General features: G+C 32.1%; 1 protein-coding gene across 2 annotated transcripts in view; it reads left to right on the forward strand.

The window, feature by feature from the left end:
* AEBP2 (AE binding protein 2) overlaps nt 1-10,793 on the forward strand; it is a 39,433-nt gene extending 28,640 nt beyond the window's left edge. Inside the window, exons 5-9 of one of the 2 annotated variants that reach the window (XM_031938412.1) lie at nt 805-929; nt 5,513-5,580; nt 6,451-6,564; nt 8,729-8,755; nt 9,278-10,793. In XM_031938412.1, the coding sequence (XP_031794272.1) occupies nt 805-929; nt 5,513-5,580; nt 6,451-6,564; nt 8,729-8,755; nt 9,278-9,320 (377 nt within the window). In that variant the 3' untranslated portion in view covers nt 9,321-10,793. Of the gene's footprint in view, nt 1-804; nt 930-5,512; nt 5,581-6,450; nt 6,565-6,828; nt 6,896-8,728 lie in introns of both variants that reach the window. The other variant, XM_031938411.1, reaches the window with a different exon arrangement.
* Nucleotides 10,794-25,930: the final 15,137 nt, after the last annotated feature.

Genomic DNA, 25,930 nt, shown 5'->3' on the forward strand with positions numbered 1-25,930 from the left:
TTGAATGGTAGGTTGGTGGGTCTTTAAAAAACATTCAGAACAATCAAAGACAAAAGGAAGCTATAGTACTTCAAAAAGTCACATGGTAAGATCTGTGTTTATGGAACATTATTTTGGTATCAGTATAATAGATTGGATAGGAGGCCAATTAAGCAGCCAGTTTTCTTAATCGCTGAGGGGAGGACATAGTGAAAGTAATAACTGTGGAGAGGAGGAAAAAAAACGATTTATATTCAAAACCTTGTAGTTGGTAGAAACAGTTTTGGATATCTTGTAGATGGGACAAAAGGAGCTAATGCCTTCCCTCTCTTCCTACACCCCCCCCCCCCCCCCCCCCCCCCCCCAGGCAATTGGGGTTAAGTGACTTGCCCAGAGTCACGGAGCCAGGAAATGTCTGAAATTGCATTTGAATTCAGATCTTCCTGATTTCAGGGTTGGTGCTCTATTTACTGCGCCACATAGCTGCCCGAGCTGATGTCATTTTTATCAATTTTTTTGGCAGAAATTTTAAAGAGGGAATGGCTTTTGGATAAACAGATTTTTAGGGATAAACTGGACATCTTGATTTTTGAGATTTTCATGTGAAATGTCCAATAGAAAATTGGTGTTGTGGGGGACTGGAGCTCTAGGGTATAACGGCAAATTACAAAAGAGTAATAATTACTAGGTTAAAGGTAGAAACATGGTTGCAGATTTTCTTTGTCTAGAGCTAATTTTCTTTTAATGGAATGGGGGAGATTAAGGACACAAAGGTCATTAAGCACATTTTTGCCTGATGTTTTCAAAATGCCTTTTTCTTTTTAGCACGACCCCATGACTTTTTTGATGCACAGACACTGGATGCAATACGACATCGAGCCATATGCTTTAACCTGTCAGCCCATATAGAAAGTTTAGGAAAAGGACACAGTGTTGTCTTTCATAGTACTGTAAGTATTTTTTTTTGTTGTTGTTAATATGTATACACACGCACGCTTTGGAATTTAAATACAAAAAGGTGTATATGATTTTTATCTTGTCATAATTTTTCCTTTAAATTATTAGCACATCACATCTGTGAATGAAACACTCAAATGAAAGTTCTAATTTGGAACTACATACAGATTTAAGTCATGAAAAATAAATTGATAAAAAATAAAAAGATAATAATCTCTGGGCAAACTAGTTTAAGTCAGGAGAAATTGCTTCAATTATTGGTCCTTTGTCTAGATAAACCACAGAATAAGATTTAGTTGGAAAAAAATCACTGGGGGAAACAATACAATACAGTACAATATTCTAAAAATTGTGATCATGTTATGTTTGTTTGCTAGTATTTTCAGTGCTTTACAAATGGTATTTTACAGTAGAGAAAACTGATTAGTAGGAAGAAGTTTACCCAGGGTCATAAAGTGTAAAACATCGAACCTTATTAAACCAAACCACTAGAGTCAGTAAACTTGGATAGTGGAGGCAGATTTTAAAAAATAATGTTATCACATTATCATTTGTTATTTCAAAAAAGAAAATGCAGATCTATTTTGAGGTGATCATCAGTTATATAAGCCATATTACTTAATCAGTGGATTCAAAGTTAAGATTGTAGAATATTAGGGATCTAATTTTTGAAGGGATCTAAGTGGACAATCTGGTTCAATTTTCTAAATAGAATATTCAGAGTAGTATTCTTGTAACTTATCTTCAAGACTCTGAAGGGTTCCAATTAGGGTGCACATATCTTAATTCCTCTGTGACAATGAATTGTAAATAGATTTTTTTCTTTTGCAGCACTGGTGTTTACCTTATTGTATAAACAATTTAAGTGAATAACATCTTGTGTGAGTCTCCTTATCCAAACTTATAAACTCCATCTCCATGTAACATAAACTCCTGTGCAAGTACCTGTGGAACCACTCCATTTTATCACTGTCTTTTATCAGTAAATTTAAATTGTTAAATTTTCCCAATTATGATTGGATTAGAACAAGATTTAGAGATGAACTTTCTGCATCAGAGATCTTAAGTCAACTTACAGCTTTATTAACATTGCTACAGTTTTTTTTAGCCAACCTGTTGTCTAGACATAACTTTTCCTATCTTATACAGACAGTGCTAATGTTGTAACTTTAAAAAAAATCAGTTTCTCCCATTCCTGTCTTATCAATTTTTTCTATCTTTTCAAAATACAAAAATTAAAATGAAAAAATATTAAAAATATATGTATTTTACAGCAGTCCCTTCTATTTCTTCTCCTTAACAAAAGTATTTTACAGTATAAAGTTTTTTATATGACTATATATTTATTTATATTGTCATTGTGTATTCTTTTTTGGCTCTTGTTTATTTCAGTATTCTGCTACAGATCATTTACATTTTCCCAGCTCAGCAATATTCTTTTGCAGTCATGAAATGATCTTTTAGTCATTTTCTAATCTGTGGTCATTTACTTTGTTTCCAGTTAGTTGGTACCACAAAAAATTGCTACTATAATTTTTTAAAAAATAATAAAAACTTTTTATTGACAGAAGCAATGCCAGGGTAATTTTTACAACATTATCCCTTGCACTCACTTCTGTTCCAATTCCCCTCCCTCCCTTCACCCCCTCCCCCAGGTGGGATATGTCACAATACATCCTAGATGACAATATATGTATGCAGAACCGAATAGTTCTCTTGTTGCACAGGAAGAATTGGATTCAGAAGGTAAAAAATAACCTGGGAAGCAAAACAAAAGTGCAAGCAGTTTACATTCATTTCCCAGTGTTCTTTGGGTGTAGTTGCTTCTGTCCATCATTGATCAATTGGAACTGAATTAGATCTTCTCTTTGTTGAAGAAATCCACTTCCATCAGAATACATCCTCATGCATTATCGTTGTTGAAGTATATAATGATCTCCTGGTTTTGCTCATTTCACTTGGCATCAGTTCATTCAAATCTTTCCAAGCCTCTCTGTATTCATCCTAATGGTCATTTCTTACAGAACAATAATATTCCATAACATTTATATACCACAATTTACTCAACCATTCTCCAATTGATGGGCATCCATTCATTTTCCAGCTTCTGGCCACTACAAACAGGGCTGCCACAAACATTTTGGCACATACAGGTCCCTTTCCCTTCTTTCTCTTTGGGGTATAAGCCCAATGCTACTCCAATTTTTAGTAACTTCCTTGAAGCACAATCCCAATTATGTAATCTCTGAGTAAGAACTTCATGTAAATTTTATTTTTTACTTTTATTAGTTAATTTTTTATTTAGTTAAGTTTTTTTATTTACAAAATATGGGTAATTTTTTCATCATTGACCCTTGCAAAACCTTCTGTTCAACTTTTCTCCTCCTTCCCCCCACCCCCTCCTCTAGATGTCAGGTAGTCCAATACATGTTAAATATGTTGAAGTATACTTCATGTACATTTTTAGTAACTGCTTAAATTCCTTTTAAGACTGATCTATTGGGGAATGAGTATTGTAGTGAGAGGGAGAGAAAAGCAAATCCTTAAGCAGAGAAATTTAATACACTTGCTGCTATTTCTCTCCCTCTTTCCCCCAACCGTTTTTCTTTTTGTTCATTCAGGCTAAAATAAATCTTGTTCACACTACTAGGGATGTCGAACACATGGGATCTTGGAGGCTTTTCCAATCCATATTTGCAATTTTTATTATACCTTTTCTTCATAATCTCCCTTTAATTTCTTTTTTATAGCATCTTTTATCAGAAATCTTTGATAATTCCATAAGTTTTGTAAGTTTCTTTTTGCTGTTCATTTCATAGCATACCTTGTCCCTTTAGTATACTGGGCATCCCTTTTCTGGATGGCCCTTTAAAATATAATACACAGATCTCATTTCCAAAAGGGTTGCTTTCCTGATTTTAAAAAATTGTATTTTCGGCTGCTTTGGGATTCAGTTGCACGCAAAGCTTTTTTAATCAAGAACTATAAGGATTGTATTTTCTTATTCTAAAATCCATCTGAATTTCTGTTCCCCCAAATTTTATGGACATGCCTACCCCCTAACATCAAGCAGCGGCTAGAATATAAGCTACAAGAATTCTATTCTTTATATAGTTATTAGTTGAACCAAATTCTGCTATTTTTATTTTGCCTCCACTGATGAAGTTAGACCCTTTCCCACTAACCACACTTAGACAAATGTAATAATGCTAAATACTTTTGAGTCACTGCTGATAGGAGATGAACAGGATAGTCCAGGATAGAATGAGGGGACAGGATAGTCCAGAAAGAACAATTGTTCCCTTGCAAAACCTTTTATGAAGACAAAACTGACTCCAATTATTGAAATTTGGAATTTTGTCGGAATTTTGTCATTGGATTGTGAATGACTATTTACCCAATTGTACTCTCACCCCTATTTTCTTTAGGGAAGTGGGAATTGATGGACGTGAGTAATAAGATCATTATTATTATTTTTTTTTTTGGAGGCAATTTGGGTCACACAGTTAGGAATTGTCCAAGTGTCTCTGAGAACAGATGTGATTTCAGGGCTGGTACTCTGTCCACTGTGCCACCTGGCTGCCCCCACGTAATCTTGGATGTGTATAATGATCTGGTTCTGCTCATTTCAATTAGCATCTACTGACTCTTAATGAAAAATTATGTAAGTGAATATAGGAGGTGAAAAAAGTAACTGTCATGAACGGAACTTCAAGTCTTTCAGTGATGAGTGTGAATTAAATTTATTAAGATCCCAAAAGTCTTTATTTTTTAGTTTTTAAGAATACTTATTAGAAAACCATTTCTACTATAATTAGTCATGTTAAATTTTTGTCATCTTTTTTAAAGAATGAAAATTGTTTAGAACTTTTTGTGTCTTCTCCAGAAGAGGTCAGCAGAATCTTGGTTACTGTTTGACTAGCTTTTAAATTTTCAGTATCCTAGGCTAAGATGCTTCTTGTTAACAGTATTTTTAAGGTTCTCTTATGATTTAATTGTCCTTAATTAAAAAAAGATGGACTTGACTTAGATAGGAAGTTTAAAAAAGTTTAAATTTAAAGGGAAAACATTCACAAGGCTCTAATAATGTAGAATTAGGAAGTGTACCTTAACATAGTAAATAATTTAAGTAAATGTGTCTTGCTAACTTTTCAGATTTTAACTTTATTTACCATTGACTATGTACTTTAACTCGTGTTCAGAGAAAGATGTAAAAAATAATTTTTGCTTAGCTAAATATTATTAGAAACAACACACTTTAATTTGTGTTTAAATTTAAATTTAGAAATGCTTTGTTCAAATAATTTTCTGGAGATAAAAATGAAATGCAACTTCTAGAAATACAACTTTATTCACACTGGATATTTGTAAGGTGTATTCTTTGTTTTGGTGTACTTCATAATTACAAAAGTTTTAACAATGAATTAAAAAAAATACAGTGGCCAGTTTTTGTTTTGATTTGAGTAATTAGTTGCCATAAAGAATGAGATATTGTGCTAGTGGAAAGTGAAAATGCTTTTTTCCTTATGAAAAATGGACATTTTTCACTTTTTGTCTTTTTAAATATAATGAATAGGTAATAGCCAAGAGAAAAGAAGATTCTGGAAAGATAAAATTGCTGCTTCATTGGATGCCAGAAGATATGTAAGTATTAAAAATTACTGTTTTGTGTTTATAGATTTAGATAGCATAATCTTGTTTATAGATTTATAATAGCAAACACTCTTTTTAAAAAGGTTTTTACTTGAGATACATCTTAAATATTGAACTTTCAAAATCTTGTGTTCCAATTTTTTCTTCCTCCTTTACTTGCACTCCTTTCCTCTAGATAACATGTAATCCAATATATGTTAAAACAGTAAACATAATTTATTACTTTTCTTTTAACCAATTGTTGACAATACTCCCAATTTTTTCTCTTTACATATACTAAACTGTTCAATATTTTTGCCTTTTTGAGGGTGAAGGGAGGTTGGATTTTGGGGGCATTAAAAATATTCTTATAGAAGGTAGACAATAATGGTATAGTGCAAAAACCCAAAACAAAATGATTATTATACAAAAAAATGCAAGAAAAGAAAATACAAAACTATTATTATACAAGTAGTTTTCTTGGGTAGGTATTTATATCTTAATGGCTGATCAGTATCTGTACCTTCAAAAAGTAGGCTACACAAGCCCTAAACTAAATTTTGAGCAGGTAACACCAAGACAGCTAATGGCAGGATTCTATTAAGATTTTTGACCTATCTGGGACATTGTTTCCCTCATTAACTCTTAATCAACAAGTTGGATCTTTCAGTTCAAAATTGAAATATTTATTTGGCATGAGTAATAAAACAATTATATCCTATCTCTTAAAAGCTATAACCCTTAAGAAACATCAACTTTCATAGTTTGTAGCAACAATGTTTTAAGGCCAGATATTTCATTTAAGTTTTATAATTGTACATTTATTATTTACCATAGGGGTAAGATCTTTTTAAAAAAATGTTTTATTTTTATTTTTCATAGTTTGCCTGATGTGTGGGTAAACGAAAGTGAACGACATCAACTAAAAACTAAAGTAGTTCATTTATCAAAGCTACCCAAAGACACTGCCTTGCTTTTGGACCCAAACATATACAGGTAATTTCATATTGAAGTTTTCCTTTAGAAAGCTTAATTAGTAAGATTCGCTTAATTTAAAAAAAATGTTGAAAAAAAATGTTGATAAGTTAATGCAAGAGATTGTTAGGAGAGGAATATCAATCTTGGCTAGTCCCCAGCAAGTTCTGAGGTTTTTAGAAATACTTAAATAATCTACCTTCATGAACTGAAATCTAGTTACTGAGAAAGAGGGATTATGTTTATTTACCAAGTGTATTTTACTTTTTTGTGCTTGGTGTACAGAAATGCTAGTAAAAGAAGTACATACAGTGGAATCCTGAAAGATCACTTCTGTTAAGATCACATACTGGTTTGTATGCCAATTTTTTTCAAGTCCAAATTTATCTTAAGTATTTACTGTACAGTACAATACATGTAGTATTGCTTTGAAACCAGTACTTTCCATGTAAGTACTGACGGGTTTTATTTTTTATTTTTTGGGTTTTTTTTTTTTGTTTTGTTTTTTTTTTTGTTTTTGTTTTTGTTTTTGTTTTTAAATTTTATTTAATTTTTTTTTTTTTGGTTAGACTTTGGGGGAGGGAAGAAGTGCATATCAAATGTTCTAGGTAGTTGAAATAATTGATTCTTTTAAAAAAGAATGCTTCTTTAGTGACACATGATTAAATTAAGTTACAATAGTCATGTTTAACAGTTTTTTTTTTTAAATCTGACATGCTTTTGCATTGGTGTACTATATGTAAACAATAATTCACAGAATAAAGACTTTAACTCTTGTTGCAAGTTTATACTGAAAAGGAAATTTATGTAGCCAATCATTTTTTGACAAATAGGATTAAAATAACATCCACACTTAGTAAATTTTTGTTGAATTGATTTGCTTTGCAGTTGATAATGGGAATCAATTCTCATTAATTTGAACATTTTTTTTGAGCAAAGTTAATAAACTTAATAAGAGAAATATTTTCATTTTAGATATTTTGAAACACAATTTTCTAGTTCATTTTATTTGAGCAATTGCACCCCAATATAATTGCTCTGAATTTTCACCCTTTATGGTGAAATGCCCAATTCAGTTCAAAAAAAAATTCCTAAAGGTATAAGTATAGTCTATGAGCATAGAGACATTTATCCTGTGTTTGAATTTATTCTCCTTGTTCCCCTTTCTTCAATGAATTTCCTGTATTTTAAAAAAATTTACTTTGTCTGTATACCTGTGCTCAGGTATATTTGTGTCTCAAGATCATTAAGTGGTGGTTGGAAATAAGTCTTTATTTGCTATTAACTACTTTTATTTAGTAAATGTATTGTGTTGTGGTGCTGCTCTTACAATCTTTATATAGAGGTGCTTAGCATTGAATGCCATATAGAGTGCCAGACCTTTATAGTAATGCATTTGTTATATAATTTGATTATAGAAAAGTCCCAGTGCAATAGGCATCTCTTGCATTTTTGGAGGGCGAGTATCCATATAACCTCCCCTATGATGCTCCTTTTTGGATTCTTTTTGATCCTTTCCAGTTTTGATAGTTCTTGTGTCCTTCCTCCCCTTGAGCGGAGCACTTTTCTATTCATGACTTCTTTTCAAGCATCATTGATAATTTCCTGGCCCCCTACATTTAGTTAGATGACGACCCAGTATGGGATCTTTAATCCCCCATGGAAGTGCAGTAGGCTTTAGAGTTTGGATTGTGGACCATCTTTGTAGTTTACCTGGGCCACAGTATCTGTACCATTAGGGTGCTTTGTTCCAGTAAGGGGCTAAGAAAAACATTTAAAAAATAACTTAGGTTAGACAATTTTTTTATGATAGAAATAGTGCAGTTGATAAATTAATGAAACAAGCCTTAGTGTCAGTTATCTAAACTATACTAAAAGAATTCTATAATGTCTTTGTTTTTTTCATCGTGACATCTCATAGAAAAACATCTTACTGGAGAAAATACAAATATCAATACTTTTTAAGAATCTAGAAATTTCAGATTTATTGATAAGGAAATTTTTAGAAGCTAAATAGTATGTAGGTAGAATTTTAAAATGTGGAATAAATTCCACTGAAAAGTGTCGAAGAAATACTTTCAGTTGTATGTATATGACTTGATATGAAACCCTTTATTCATGAATAGTTTTTTGCATAATTAAAAAAAAACTCTTTACAGTAAAATACATATTTTTTCTTTTCCAGAACAATGCCACAGAAGAGGTTGAAGAGGTAAAAAATAATAATACATAAATAAAGCAAACGGGGGATACTACAGTCTTAGTCACTGACAATGGGTTTAGAAATAAAGTTGCACATTAGAGTCAAACCCTTCCTTTTTTCTCCTCCCTCCCCCAGTACTTAGATAATATTTATGCTTAGTGTAAACATTCTGTGAATGAAGTAGATGCTTCTGTGGAATGTATTAATATATTACTGTATATCCACATTTTCATGGAATGGTACAGTGGGAGACTGAGCAACCACTCTTCTGGCAACTTAGTGGAACAACTTCTTAAAAGCTTTGCATGCTTGCTGCTTTAAGCTGCTTTTCTTTAGTGATTCCAGTAGTATTTGAAAAAATTATTACAATTTGTGCCCTTAACAAATTTCGAAAGCACTCTAAGAATATATGTCTCTACAGTGTTTATTGATTTTAAACTCTATTAAGACAATGAAAATTGTCAGGAGATAATTTTAATTTTCAATTATGATTAATAGATGTGATTGGTTGCCATTTGTGTTCTTTTGCAGAACTCTAAGAAAAGTATTCAATTTGTATTTAAGCAAACAGTGAACGTCATTTGCAATCAACCAAAAATTTCATCTATCGATTTAGGGCTGAAACTTAACTGTTAAGAGTGTTGCAGTATGTCTGATGACTCCCTTTTCAGGATTAGGGCTTTCTCATGGAGTACAGTATGTTAATATTTACTTATATAATGAATCTGTTAACGGTTTTTGAAAAACCTCTTTCAAAAATTTTGAATATTCTTGGTGTTATCATTTTAAGACCTTTTTTTTTTCATGAGAAAAGCAATTGATTTTTCTTTTGATGTAACAAAAAACTATTTTTTTTAAACATATCTGGAAATTGAATTCTTTATGCACCAAAGTTGGTTTGGGGAAAGAAAATAAAAAAATCACTTTCTTGCTTATTAAGCAAGAAGCCATATGGATTTTTTTTAAACTTTAAATAGAAAATTGTGTAACTTGTTAGTCTTGTATGGAGACAAAAATGTTGCATAGAGATAATAGAACGTTGCTTGTAAATAATTCAGCAGATTTGTAATATATTTTTATATTATGAAATGTACTGTAGATGTTTTTCTAGAGGCATGAAAGTTAAAATGTATATATTATGGTAGAAATAATATTGAAGGATATTGTAATTCACTAGTGCTGCCAGAAGAATTGTTAATAAAAGCACCTTCCTTAACAATAAATGTCTTTTGGAGACTTAAGGGACTATGTACTACTGTTAATATCTGTTGTAAGAAATGAAATAGCATTGAACATCCTTCCAGAAGTCTTTGAGGGATGAACAGTAACCATAATAGAATTATGGCACTCATTTCTGACAGTGACCGTGAAATCAATCATTTCCTTACTGTTGGAAGGACCTATTGTAAAGTATGTGGTAATGTGCAGTCAAACTGCATAAAATCCTCCCAATTGAGGAGTTTTCACTTTACTACAGTAAATATAAAAACCAGCAGTTTTTACGCTAAATTTTTTAAAGAAGAGACAAGAATTTAGAATTAACCCTTTGGTTCCAAGATGAGAATTTTCATGATACACAATGCATTTTGCAATTACCTAATTTTTAAAAAAAAAAAAGTTAAAAAAAATAAACATGAGAGGCCTTCTTGGTACCAGTGGGTTAAAAAGCTCTAGAAATAATGAGTCATGAAATTAAAGTGCAATTACAGCACTATTAATGTGTAAGACATTCTGGAAAGGTTGTTTAATAAGAATATTATACATAAGCTCTGTAGCAATGTGACATTTCTTTTTTCTTTTGGATTTTTCTTTTGGTTTCTGTTCTTTTGCTGGAGCACTTCATCTACTGCTTTATTCTGTATCTATAAAGTAATCTACAATCTCCATTGTTATCTTAAATTTGTTATGAAATTGCCAATAATCGGATATATAATTTGTATCTGTATTTTTATTTTATTGCTTCATGTCCTTGTAAGTCATTCATAATTGACAGATGATTGTAGCCCTTGCCTAAGTATTTTTTCTAATAAAAACAAAGCAAATCTCATCTTGGACTTGTTGCCTTTCATTGAAGTATTAAAATGGTAATTTAAACCATATTTAAAATATGTATCTTTTGTGGCACATCTAATTTAGCTGAGGGAGCTCAGATTCTCAATTTGACTAATTTGACTTAATTTTTTCCTCATGTCAGTATTCCTGTTATTAGCTAAATCTTGATTCACATTCTTTATTAATACTATACCAACCTATTAGGAAGGAACACCAGAGGCAAAGAAAATTAGTAACAAATGAAAAAAGTCTTAATAGTCCATAACAGTTATATTTCAAACATCATAGTCATTGTTTCATTTATCTGTGTATGTTTTTTATATTGTTCTAGTGACAATTTATCATTGATGTGATAGAAAACACTACTAAATAGGCATGTGAACTGCAAATGTTCCTAACATGCTTGGCTTGAGCATCAACAGATTATTTCTAGTTATTCCCATATTGGTCTGCTGCCTATTATGAAATATATATATAAGATATATAAACACATACACTACATATGCATGCATACACACACATATATTTTAGCCTTTAAGTTTGGGTCAATAAAAACAGTGGTCCAGCATTCTGCACATTTTAGATCTATTAAGTCTTTTAACTTTAACTTTTTAAAAGTTAAAATAAAATTAGGTTTTAAAATCAAATACAGTCAAAAACATTATCTAAATGTAACTTTATAGCCTTTGAATATTATGACCTTTTTGGCATGATTATTTAAAAAGGAAGAACTAAGTGGAGGAAAAAAAAAACTGATTGCATACAAAGACAAGATGTGATGTGTCTTGCACAACAAAAAAAGTTGTTGTATGACCTAACATATCTTTTATGGTTCTTGTATTGATTCTCAGTCATAAAATATTGAAGTCTCTTGTTTAAAAGTATGGCCATGGGGCAGCTAAGTAGCACAGTAGAAGCTCTGAAGTCAGGAGGACCCGAGTTCAAACTGGCTTCAGACACTTAACACTTCCTGCCTCTGTGACCCTGGGCAAGTCATTTAACCCCATTTGTACCTGTGCTTTCTCCTCTTCTCCCCCCCCCCCCCACACACACACACACACACGCACACGCACACCATGCAAGTAGTGGTTAAGACTTGAATATATCTCCAGTGAGTTACAGATTCATGGCATTCATATGATTAGGACCCCTCTCCCTCCATGCAAGCAAATAGTGTATAGTGCATGTGGATAATACCTTGTATTCATTGAAATAAATTTCAGTGTTGGTCATCTACAGGAAGAATTCGTATAACCCCTTGGAACAAACAAAATACACTGACAGGAATCTTCACATGGATGGTTTTCTTCTCAGAAGTTTTATGTTGTAAAAATTAGTCACAAAATCAAATACTTGGTATTAAGAGTGAAACAAATGATCTCTGCTCTCAATTAACTGGCATTTGTATAGCTTGTATATACATACAGTTGTGAGAAGTGCTATTACATTTTACAGTTAAGGAAACCTAGGTTAGATTAGTGCTTCTTAACTCATAGTTCAGCATTTCCTGCAAAGACAGGCCAAGAAATGCCAAACAATACAATGTGGGCAACATGGGGCTATTGGAGATTGAGGATGGGTTACCTGTAGCCCCATACTGTTAAGAATCTCTGTAGTTGTTACATGGGAGTGGGCAGAAAAAAGTAAGCAGATCCCCAACTAGGATATTTATGTGAACAGAAGGAAGCCATTGTAGAGTATTGTCCAGAAGGAAATATAACTATGCTTGAATATGTGATCAGTGAGCATTGATTACCAGACTTTGAAGCCAGATGAGATGGAAGGTAAGGTGTTACTCATATTTGTAATGGAAATGGGAAAGAAGGAAAAAAATCGTGGAGGATTAGAGGTGAATCTTATTTTTCAATTGCCTTTCATTACAAATAAATCAATTTGTCTATGGTGATGATCACATAATAGTATAAAGCAAATCCTTAAAATAGAGCAATTTTATTGTTCATTTCTTTATTGATACCTAATGTTTTTAGTACCATAGTAATTACCCTGTAGGAGGATTTAATTTTATTCCTAAAGAGAATTATCTCATATATATTATTATTATATAATTTATATATATTATATATTATTGTTTATTTATATTATCTCATTTATATGTTCAGTCAAGTTAATTTACTCATTTATCTGCTTAGCCATTTATTTTGCTTTTTCACAGAAATATTTAATTACAAAACTTATCACATATTCACATTTACTTCTCTAAAGAAAAGCATACTTTTTACTTTCTATTTCACTCCCTGGTGAAGGGAAGGGAATTAGGTTTATAGTTTAACATTTAGTGCCTATTAAGTGCAGTTCCAAATCCAACATTCCCCTTCTTTGTATTAGTATCAATTGTTTGTTTGGCTCTACCTAAAATCATTATGCAATCATCTCATACAGTTCATTCAAAACTCATCAGGTTTTTCTGAAAATCGTTCTTAAATGAATTGCCACAACACAAGTAGAGACAACAATATAAATCGGATCTACATCCATCAATTCTGATTGAGCATATAATCTGGTTCTGCTCATTCCACTTAGCATCAGTTTGTATAACTCTCTAGGCCTCTCTGAAATCATCCTTCTGATCAATTCTTACAGAACAATATTCCATAGCATTCATATACTATAACTTATTTGGGATATAAGCCCAGTAGAAACATTGCTGAGTCAAAGGGTATACACAGTATAGAATTAGATAAATCTTAACATAAAAGATGCTATTAGATATGGTAGATAATTGGAAAAAATTGAGTAGTGAGAGAAAGGGATAGACCTTTTTCTCAGGAGTACATGGCATCTATCCAAAAATGACAGTGTTAGGATAGAAAAGCTTCACAACCAATGTAGAAAAACAGAAATAATAAACTTTGAGATCATATTGCAATAAAAATTATATTCAATAATGAACTATGGAGAGGTTAAAATTAATTGGAAATAAAACAATTTAATGTTAAAAAAAAACTGCTAAAGAATAAATCATAGGGACAATAATTGCATTAAAGAAAATGACAACAATGAAATGAAATAGCCAGATTTTATGGGTAGCAAAAGTGACATTTAGGAGAAAATTCACATCTCTATATCAGCAAAATAGAGAAAAAAACAGGTTAGTGAACTGGGCATGTAACTAAAACAAGAACAAATTAAAAAGTTCCAATAAAGCGCCAAATTGGAAACCCTGAAAATCAATGGAGAGAGTAATAAAACAATGTATAAAACCGGATTCAACTAATAAATAAAACTAGGTGACTTTTCTTTTTGGGGGGAGGAGAATATATAAACTATTAATTTGATTTTTAAAAAGGAAAGAAAACCAAATTACCAGTATAAAAGTGAAAAATATGAACTTGCCACCAATGAAGAAATTAAGACAATTATTTTGCTAATAATAAATTATATGCTAATAAAATTGACAGTCATCTAAATAGATGAATATATGTTATATACTATTATATTAATATATATAATATATTATCTATAAAATATATTATCCAGATTAACAGAAGAAGGAATAAATGCTTAGCCCAATCTTAGAAAAAGAAACCATCAATGAACTTGCTAAGGAAAAACTACAGGACCAGACAGATTCGTAAGTGAGTTATATCAAATCTTTAAAGGACAATCCCAATATTACATAAAATATTTGGAAAAATAGGTGAAGTTCTGTTAAATTCCTTTTAGGACACAAATGTAGTGTTGATGCCCAAAGCATGAAGAGCCAAAACAGAAAATTGTAGACCAAATTCCCTAATATTGATGCAAAGTTTTAAATAAAACACTAGCAACAAATCTCAACAATATATCACAGTGATCATACATTAGAACTAGGTGAGATTGGTACCATATCAGTTGTATACAGGGTTAGTTGTTCAAAATCAGGAAAACTACCAGCATAATTGGTTATATCAATAACAAAATTAAGAAGAAATTATGATTATTTCAATAGGTGCAAGAAAAGCCTTTGACAAAATACAAATATTCATTCCTATTGAAAACACTAATGAGTCTAGGAATAAATGGATGTTACTTTAAATTGATAGTTAATATTTAAGTCCATCAGCAAATATTATATGTAATGGAAATAATTTAGAAGCCTTCACAATACCATAAGGATTGAAGCCAGGATGTACATTATCTTTTTTACTTAATATTGTACTAGAAATGTTAACATAGTAATAAAAGGGAAAGAAAGGAATTAGGATAGACAATGAGGAAACAAAACCAAATCCTAGATAATTAACTAAAAAACTATTTGAAATTTTTAACAACTTTAGCAAAATTGCAGATTACAAAATTAACCCACATAAACTGTCCCCATTTCTACATATTTAAGTTCTGAAGCTAGAAATAGGAGAAATTCCATTACAAATTACTGTAGACAATATAAAATACTTGGGGGTTTACCTGCCAAGACAAACCCAGAAACTATATCAGCATAAGTATAAAACATTTCAAACTAATAGTCATGTCTAAACAACTGGAAAAATATCAATTGCTAATGGGTAGGCTAAGTCAATATAATACAAATGACAATTCTACCTAAAATAATCTGTTCAGTGCCATACCAAGAAAACTTCAAAATATTATTTTATAGAGCTAGTCGAAATTATTAATTCATCTGGAATAAAAGCTCAAGGATATCAAAAGAATCCATGAAAAAAATGACATACTAGATTCTAAAACTGTATTATAAGTTGGTTATTATCAAAGCAATTTGCTACTGGCTAAGAAATAAAAAAGATGAATGAGTGAAATATATGTTATGAATTACATTATAGTAAAAGACCATAGTAATCTAACCTATGATAAACCCAAAAAGCCTTTTCGGTTTATCAAACTGACAAAAACTTCTGGGAAAATTGGAAAATATATGGCAGTAACTACCATATATACCAAGATAAAAGTGAGTAAATGATTTATATCTAAAGAGTGATACCATAAGCAAATTAAAAGCATGGAATAATTTGTCATATTTCTGGATCAAGGGAGAATTTGGGACAGTAGTTATGTAAACATTACAAAATTGTAGACAATTTCGATTTTATAAGTTTAAAATTTTTATTAAATAATGCAGTTTTGTTGTTGTTGAGGCAATTGGGATTAAATAACTTGCCCAGGGCCAGATTTGAACTCGGATTCTCCTGACCTCAAGGTTGGTGCTCTGTCCATTGTGCCACCTAGCTGCCCCATAATGAAGAGCTTTAAAAAAGAATTGAAATACAGAAAATCATCACACAATAACTGTAGCCATAGATAAAAAAGGAAAAAGTGCTAGAGAATAACAAAGAATATTGATAGAGACATAGAAGTTGCTGAAAAATTGTTAGGATAAATTATGCTTCAGTTAATTAAAAAAAATTTAAAGTGAGTCTGAGACTGGGCTTTATTTATTTTTTTTATAATAACTTTATTTTTTCCAAATACATGCAAAGATAATTTTCATTCACTTTTGCAAAACTTTGTGTTCCAAATTTTTCTCTTTCCTTCTTTTCCCCGATTATATAAATTTAAAAATTTTCTTGTAAAAAACAAAAGCAATGCAAATTATTTTCAAGTATCTCTGTGAAAAGTCTCATTTCTCAAATATATAGAAAACTGAGTCAAATTTATAAAAATTCAAGTCATTCCCCAGTTGATAAATGTGAAAGGATATGAATAGACAGTTTTCAGACAAAGAAATTTAAGTTATCTGTAGTCATGAAAAAAATCACTATTGATCAGAGACACAAATTAAAACAACTCTGAGGTACTAATTTACATCTGTCAGAGAGGCTAATATGACAAAAGGAAAATGTTAGATGTTAATGGGGATGTAGGAAAATGGAGACAAATGCACTATTGGGGAATTGTGAACTGTTCCAATCATTTTTGAAGAGCATTTTGGAATTATGCCTAAGGGACAACCAAACTACATATCTTTTGATCCAGCAGAACTGTATATCCCCAAAACATCCAAAAATATGGAAAAGGACCTATTTGTACAAAAATATAGCAGCATTGTATGTGGTGGCAAAGAACTGGAAATTAAAGGATGCCCATCAATTGGGGAATGGCTAAACAACTTGTGGTATATAAATCTGGAAAGAGTTGTATGAACTGATTAATGTATAGTGAACAGACCCAGGAGAACATTGTACACAGTAACAGCAATATTGTTTAATGAAGAACTGTGAATTAATCTAACTATTCACAAAAACCTAATGATCCAAAGCCCCAAAGGACTAGTGCTGAAGCATTAATTTACCTCCAGATAAATCTAATTGGAGGAAAAAATAAATTAAGGGTAAGAAAAATTTTTTTTTTTTTTTTAATTTAATAGCCTTTTATTTACAGGATATATACATGGGTAACTTTACAGCATTAACAATTGCCAAACCTCTTGTTCCAATTTTCACCTCTTACCCCCCACCCTCCCTAAATGGCAGGATGACCAGTAGATTTAAATATATTAAAATATAACTTAGATACATAATAAGTATACATGACCAAAACATTATTTTACTGTACAAAAGAATCAGACTCAATTATTGTACAATTAAGCTGTGAAGAAATCAAAAATGCAGGTGTGCATAAATATAGGATTGGAATTCAATGTAATGGTTTTAGTCATCTCCAGGTTCTTTTCTGGTATAAGCTGTTAGTTCATTACTGCTCCATTAGAAATGATTTGGTTGATCTTGTTGCTGAGGATGGCCTGATCCATCAGAACTGGTCATCATCTAGTATTTTGTTGAAGTATATAATGATCTCCTATCCTCTCATTTCACTCAGCATCAGTTAGTGTAAATCTCCAGAGCCTTTCTGAAATCATCCTGTTGGTCATTTCTTACAGAACAGTAATATTCCATAATTTCATATACCACAATTTATTCAGCATTCTCCAACTATGGACTCCATTCAGTTCCAGTTTCAGCCACTACAAAAAGGGCTGCCACAAAGCATTCGTGCACATACAGGTCCCTTTCCCTTTATAATCTCTTGGATATAATCCCAGTAGTCTCTGGATCAAAGGTATCACAGTTTATAACTTTTCAGCATAGTTCCAACTACTCTCCAAAATGGTTGGATTCGTTCACAACTCCACCAACAATGAATCAATGTCCCAGTTTTCCACATCCCCTCAACAATCATCGATTACTTTTTCCGTCATCTTAGCCAATCTGACAGGTGTGTAGTATATCTTAGAGTTGTCTTAATTTGCATTTCTCTGATTAATAATGACTTGGAGCATCTTTTCATGACTAGAAATAGTTTCAATTTCTTCATCTAAAATTGTCTGTTCATATCCTTGACCATTTTTCAATTGGAGAATGGCTTGATTTTAAATTTGAGTTAATTCTCTATATATTTTGGAAATGAGGCCTTTATCAGAACCTTTACTGTAAAAATATTTTCCCAGTTTATTGCTTCCCTTCTAATCTTGTCTGCATTAGTTTTGTTTGTACAAAACTTTTCAGTTTGTATAATCGAAATTTTCTATTTTGTGATCAGTAATGATCTTAGTTCTCTTTGTCATAAGACCTTCCCTTACAGGTCTGAGATGTAAACTATCCTATGTTCCTCTAATTTATTAATGATTTCATTCTTTATGCCTAGGTCATGAACCCATTTTGACCTTATCTTGTATCACAGTTAAGTATGGATCAATCCTAGTTTCTGCCATATTAGTTTCAATTTTCCAGCAATTTTATCAAACAGTAAGTTCTATCCCAAAGCTGGATCTTTTGGGTTTATCCAAAGACTAGGTTGCTATATTGTTGACTGTTTTATCCCTATGAACCTACTCTATTCCACTGATCAACTAATCTATTCCTTAGCCAATACCAAATAGTTTTGGTAACTGCTGCTCTATAATATAATTTTAGATCTTTTAGCTAAGCTACCATCATTTGATTTTTTTTCATTAATTCCTTGAAATTCTTGACCTTTGTTTTTCCATATAGACTTTTTGTTATTTTTCTAGGTCATTAAAATAGTTTTTGGGGTCTATTGGTATAGCTAAATAAATGAATTAGTTTAGGTAATATTGTCATCTTTATATATTTGCTTCGTCCTATCCAGAGCATTTAATATTTTTCAATTAGTTAAATCAGACTTAATTTATGTGAAAAGTGGTCTTAATTTTGCTCATAAAGTTTCTGATTTTCCTTATGATAGATTCCTAAATATTTTATATTATCAGTAGTTACTTTAAATGGAATTTCTCTTTGTAACTCTGACTGTTGGATTTTTTAGTGATATATAAGAATGCTGATGACTTATGTAGGTTTATTTATAACAGCAACTTTCTAAGTTTGGATTATTTCTAATAACTTTTAAGAATCTCTAGGGTTCTCTAAGTATACCATCATGTCTATGGAAAGAGTGATAATTTGCTTCCTCATTTGCCTATTCTTATTCCTTTAATCTCTTTTCAGCTCTTATTGCTATAGCTAGCGTTTCTAATACAATATTAAATAGTACTTGTGATAGTGGCACCTTGTTTCACTCAGATCTTATTGAATGGTTGCAGTTTGTCTCCATTACATATGATGTACTGATGGTTTTAATAGATGCTGCTGATTATTTTAAGGAAAAGTCCATTTATTCCTATACTCTCAAGTGTTTTTAATAGGAATGGATGTTGGATTTTATCAAATGCTTTTTCTGCATCTATTGAGATAGATCATATGGTTTTGTTAATTTGGTTATTAACATGGCCATTATATGATAGTTTTCCTAATATTGAACCAGCCCTGCATTTCTGTATAAATCCTACTTGATCATAGTGTATTATCTTGGAATGATTTTCTGTAGTCTTTTTGCTAATATCTTATTTAAGATTTTAGCATCAATATCATTAGGGAGATTGGTCTATAATTTTCTTTCTCTGTTTTCAACCTACCTGGTTTAGTATCATACCATTCTGTATCATAGAAGGAATTTGGTAGGACTCTTCATTCCTATTTTATCAAATAATTTATATAGCATTGGCAATTGTTCTTTGAATGTTTGTAAAATTCACATGTAAATCCATCTGTCCTGGGGATTTTTCTTAGGGAGTTGTTTAATTGCCTGTTCTATTTCTTTTTCTGAAATGGGACTATTCAACAATTTACTTCCTCCTCTGTTAATCTAGGAAGTCTATATTTTTGGAGGTAGTCATCCATTTCACTAGGTTATCAATTTATTGAAAAGTTGAGCAAAATAACTCCTTATTTTTCTCTAATTTCCTCTTCCTTGGTGGAAAGTTCTCCCTTTCATTTTAAGGCTACTAATTTCATTTCCTCCCTCCTTTTTCTAATCAGATTTACCAAAGGCTTATCTATTTTATTGGCTTTTCATGAACCAACTCTTAGTTTTGATTAATTAGTTCAATAGATTTTTACTTTCAATATTTTTAATTTCTCCTTTTAATTTTAGAATTTCCAATTTAGTATTTGATTGGGGTTTTAATTTGGTCTTTTTAGTTTTTTAGTTGCAAGCATTCATTAATCTTTTCTTTCTCTGTTTTATTAAAGTAAGCCTCTAAGGATATAAAATTCCCTCTTATTACCGCTTTGGCTGCATCCCACAATTTTGGTATGACGTCTCATCATTGTCATTATCTTGAGTTGAAATTATTAATTGTATCTATAATTTGCTGCTTCACCCAATCATTCTTTAAGATGAGACTGTTTAGTTTCCAATTACTTTTGGTCTATTTCCCCTAATTTTTGTTGAATGTAGTTTTATTAGTCATGATCTGAAAAGAAAGCATTACTATTTCTGCTTTCTTGCATTTAATTTTGAGGTCTTTATGTCCTAATATATGAGTCAATTTTGAATAGGTTCCATGAACTGCTGAGAAGAAGAGTATATTCCTTCTATCTCCATTCAATTTTCTCCAAAGATCCAACATACCTAATTTTCTAATATTCTGTTTACTTCTTTAATTTCTTTCTTATTTGTTTTGTGGTTTGTTTGTCTACTTCTGAGAGTGCAAGGTTGAGATCTCCTACTATTACAGTTTTGTTGTCTATTTCTTCTTGCAACTCTCTAACTTCTCCTTTAGGAAGCTGGAGTGCCATCCACTTGGGTGCATATATGTTTAATATTGATATTGCTTCGTTGTTTATGCTACCCTTTAGCAGGATGTAGTTTCCTTCCTATCTCTTTAATTAGATCAATTTTTACTTTGCTTGATCTGAGATAAGGATGGCTACCTCTTTTGACTTCACCTAGGCATAATGTTTTGCTCCTACCTTTACTCTATATGTATCCCCTGCTTCAAATGTGTTTTCTTTAAACAACATATTGTAGGGTTCTGACTTTGATCCAGTCTGCTATCTGCCTCCTCTTTGTGGGGAGTTCATCCCATTCACATTTACGAGTTAGAATTACTAAATCTGTATTTCCTGCCATCCTATAACCCCAGATTGTGCTTTACTTATTCTTGCCTCCCCAACCCTCTTTCCCTTTTAAACTTATTCCCTCTTGTATCACGATGTTATCACTCTTTATAATCCCTCCCTCCCCTTTAGTCTTTCCCCTTCCTTCCCTTATTACTCTTTTCTTTTCCTTTTCCTCTCCCCGTTTTAATGGCGAGAGAGGAATTTTCTCTAAAACAAATGTCAATTATTTTTCCTTTGACCAACTCTGATGGGAGTAAGATTCACACAATGTTCCTCCCCTCTAAATTCCCTCAGATATGATAAGTTTCCTTAGCCTCTTTGTGGGATGTGGTTTCCCTCTTTTTATCCCTCCTTCCACCTTATTCTGCCATCATCCCTTTTCCATATCTACTTCCTTTTTATGTATATCAGTACTATCAAATTTTACATGTATTTTTTTGTATATCCACAACAGAAATACAATTCTCAAAGTTATTTTACCTTTTCTGCATCTCTTGAGTTCTATTCTTGGAGATCAAATTTTTTTGTTTAGTTCTGGTTTTTCTTCAGAAACAAATGGAATTCATTTATTTCATTAATGTCCATCTTCTTCCTGGAAGAAAATGCTCAGCTTAGCTGGGTAGTTTATTCTTAGCTGCATCCAAGTTCTTGTGCCTTCGAGATATCATATTCCAGGCCCTTCTTTCCTTTAATGTAGAGGCAGCCAGATCTTGGGTGATCCTTATTGTGGCACCTCGTATTTAAATGGTTTTGGCTGCTTGTAAAATTTTTTCCTTAATCTGATAGTTCTGAAATTTTGCCACAATATCCTTGGGGTTTTTATTTTAGGGTTTCTTTCAGAGAGTGTTAGATAATTCTTTCAATGCCTATTTTACCTTCTGATTCTATTACATCTGGGCAGTTCTCTTTGATGATTTCTTGTAAAATAGTATCTAGGCTCTTTTTTTCATCATAGTTTTCAGGAGAAGTCCAATAATCCTCAGTTATCTCTCCTAGATCTATTTTCCAAGTCTGTCATTTTAGCAAGTAGATAATTCATGGTTTTTCCAGTTTGTCATTTTTTGGTTTTGTGACTGATTCTTGCTGTCTCAATGCATCATTAGTTTCAATTTGTTCAGTTCTAATTTTTAAAGAATTATTTTCTTCATTAGCTTTTTTACTTCTTTCTGTATATGTCAATTGAGGTTTTGAATGTATTGTTTTGGTCTGTGAAGTTTTTTCCATTTCACTAATTTTTTTTTTAGTGATTATTTTCTTTTCAATTCAGATCCTACTTTCTAGTAGATTCTTTATTTTTACAATTCACAATTCTTACTTTCCTGTGATTTTTTATTTTTTCCAATTCACCAATTTGCACTTCCTGGAATTTTTAACTTTTCAGTTAGTATTTCAGGAAGTTGTTGCTCTCTTATAAGGCTTCTCTTTCCTTTCCCCATTTATCTTCTAACTCTCTTTTGGACTTTTAATGGTCTCTTCTATGAGAGCATTATGTAAAAGAGGACAGTCTGATGCATTTTGCTGTTTTGAGGGTCTCTTCAGGTTTGCTGACCTGCTCTTTTCTGCATAGAAGCTGTCGATAGTTCTTTTCATCTTTTTATTCATGTTTAAAGCCTTTAGGGTGAGTCTCCTAGGCAAGGGGTTACCAGCTTCCTCTGCAGAGCAGGGAAAGATTCAGCGATTCCGGCTCCGAGGTATGGGAGTGCTCTGAGTGGGAGTTTTCCTTCCCCAACAGAAGTGGATTCAGCACTGGCGAGCTATCAAGCGGCTTAGTAGGGCTGAGTGGATTATCGATTGCCCTAGGCTAGAGACTAATGGTGAAAGTGTCACTGCCCCAGGCCAGGGCCTCTTGTGGGACTGTGAGTATTAGCAGCTGGCGCAGGACCGCGGACCGCCGGAACTCTGCCCAGTGTCTGCCAGTGCAAATCGGCCCTGGAAAAGCTCTATGGCCCCAAGCCGAGGCTCCCCACTGTGCAGATTGGAGGCTAACGGCTCGTCCTCCTCTGTGCAGGATCACAACTCCCAGGAAAAGCCGTACTGCGGGTTGGGGCTGGCGCTTGTGCTGAGATCTGTGCCTTCACCCTGGGTTTGAGACTCTCGGAACCTAATTTCTCTCCCGTCTGCGCCGATCTCCCCCTGGCCCCGGAACCAACCTTTTTGGCGAGACTGCGATTTTCTTGCCGGTGAGTTGTTCACTTCTTATCTTTCACAATTGTAGCAGTCAAGACTATTTTTGAGGCTCGATATAATATTGATAAAGAGGGTAAGAGAAGAGCTTAGAAAGTCGCGTGTGTCTTCTCCGCCATCTTGGCTCCGCCCGGGTAAGAAAATTTTAGAAAATTAGATGTGATAGACCTAAGTTATTGAATAGAAATAGGTAGGAGCATACATATTTCTGAGTTATTTGTGACACAAGTACAAATATTGATCATGACTTGACATAATGAATTCATAAACAAATTCAGGAAAGCAGAAATATACATATTCTTTGCTGATTGCAATGCAACAATTTTATTTTTTGTTTTATTTATTTATGTTTTATTATAGCTTTTTATTTACAAGTTATATGCTTGGGTAATTTTACAGCTTTGACAATTGCCAAACCTTTTGTTCCAATTTTCCCCCTCCTTCCCCCCATCTCCTTCCCCAGATGGCAGGTTGACCAATACATATTAAATATGTTAAAGTATAAATTAAATACAATATAAGTATACATGTCCTAACAGTTATTTAATACAACAATTTTATAAACGAGTCACTAAAAAACATTATATGTTAGAAATGAGCCTTTATCAAAAACACAGGCTCTAAAAATTTTCATAGCCCTGGTTGCATTAGTTTTGTTTGTGCAAAACTCTTTTTAAAAATTCAATGTAATTAAAATTATTCATTTTGTATTTCATAATGCTCTCTTCTTGTTTGGTCATAAATTTTTCCTTTTTATGCAAACAGGTAAACCATACTTTGTTCTCCTAATTTGCTTATGGTATCTCACTTTATGTCTAAATCATGTACTCATTTGGACCTTATTTTGGTATATGGTGTGATTGGTCTATACCTAGTTTCTGTCATACCTATTTTCCAGTTTTCCCAGCACTTTTTGTCAAATAATGAATATTTATCTCAGAAGCTTGAGTCTTTGAGTTTATTAAACAGTAGATTACTATGATCATTGACTACTATGTCTTGTTTACTTAACTGATCCACTGATCTACCATTTTATTTCTTAGCTAATAGTAGATGTTTTTCATGATAGTTGCTTTATGATATAGTTTTAGATCTGATATGGCTAGGGCAACTTCCTTGGCATGTTTTTATTTTATTTTATTTTTAATTAATTCTCTTGATATTCTTGAACTTTTGTGGGTAAAATAGGTGGAAAGGATTTCCTTTGAGGGGTTTTTTCTTTAGGAGACCCTCTTCCCGGGAAAAATGGGATCTGTTGATTTCCTTTTTTTTTTTTTTTTATTTTTTTTTTCCCCTTTTTCCCCAATGTTTAATTTCCCTCCTTCCTTTTCCTTTTCCTTTTCCCCTCTTCCTTCCCCTCCCTCCTCCCTTTTTTTTTTTCTTCCTTTTTTCCTTTTCCCCCTCCTTTTTTTTTCCCTTTTCCCCCTCCTTTTCCTTCCTTTCTTTTTTTTTCCTTCCCTTTTTTCCTTTTTTCTTTTTTTCCCTTCCTTCTTCTTTTTCCTTTTTCCTTTTTCCCCTCCTTCCCTCCTTTTTTTTCCCTTCTTCCTTCCTTCCTTTTTTTTTTTTTCTTCCTTTTCCTTCTCCCTTTTTTCTTTTCCCTTTTCCTTATTTTCTCCCCTCTTTTTTTTCCTTTTTCCCTTTTCCCCTCCCTTCCTTTTTTCTTCCTTCTACCTTTTTTCTTCCCTTTTTTTCTTTTCCTTTCCCTTTTTTTCCCTTCCCTTTCTTTTTTTTTTTTTTTTTTTCCTTTTCTTCTTTTCTTCCTTTTTTTTTTCCCTCTTTTTTTTTTTTTTTCCTTTTTTTTCCTTTTTTTTTTTTTTTTTTCTTCCTTCTTTTTTTCGTTTTTTCCCTTTTTTCCCTTTTCCTTTTTTTCCCTTTTCCTTCCTTCCTCCTTTTTCCCTTTTTTTTTTTTTTTTTCCTTCTCCCCCTTCTTTCCTTTTTTCCCTCCTTTCCTTTTCCCCTCCCTTTCCTTTTTTTTTTTTTCTTTCCCTTTCCCTTTTTCCCCCTTTCCCCTTTTCCCAAAAAAAAACCCCTTTCCCCTTTTTCCCCTTTTCCTTTCTATTTTTTCCAAACCTGTGGGTTTAAAATTTTCCACCCCTTTTAAAGGGGGGCAGGGTTTTCCAACATTCTTTATTTTAATTTTTGTATTTCCCAAATCCCAAGGGATTTTTTGTTAAAGCTATTTTATTATTGGGAAGTTTGTTTAAATTTTAAAACAAAAAATTTCCGGATAAATTTTAAAAAGGTAAAAATTTTAGTTAAAAAACAAACTTTTTTTTAAAAAAATTTTGTTTCCATTCTTTGATAAGGTTTCTTTGCAAGGATAACCAACAAATTTTCTAAGAATTTTTGAATGATTTTTTGGAAAGTTTTTGGGGGGATGTAAAACCCTTCTTGTTGGTAATTTTTGACACCCCTTTTATTTTCCTTGAATTTGGAAACCCAAATTTAAAGGGTTATCTTTTTTGACAAATTTGGGTTTTTTTTGGGTTCTGGAAAAAAAATTTTAAATTTGGGGTTTCCTTTTGGGGGGGTGGGGTAAGGTGGGGTTGGAAAAAGAGGTTTGTGGAATGTT

Source organism: Sarcophilus harrisii, chromosome 5, assembly GCF_902635505.1.
Source record: "Sarcophilus harrisii chromosome 5, mSarHar1.11, whole genome shotgun sequence".
NCBI lineage: Eukaryota > Metazoa > Chordata > Mammalia > Dasyuromorphia > Dasyuridae > Sarcophilus > Sarcophilus harrisii.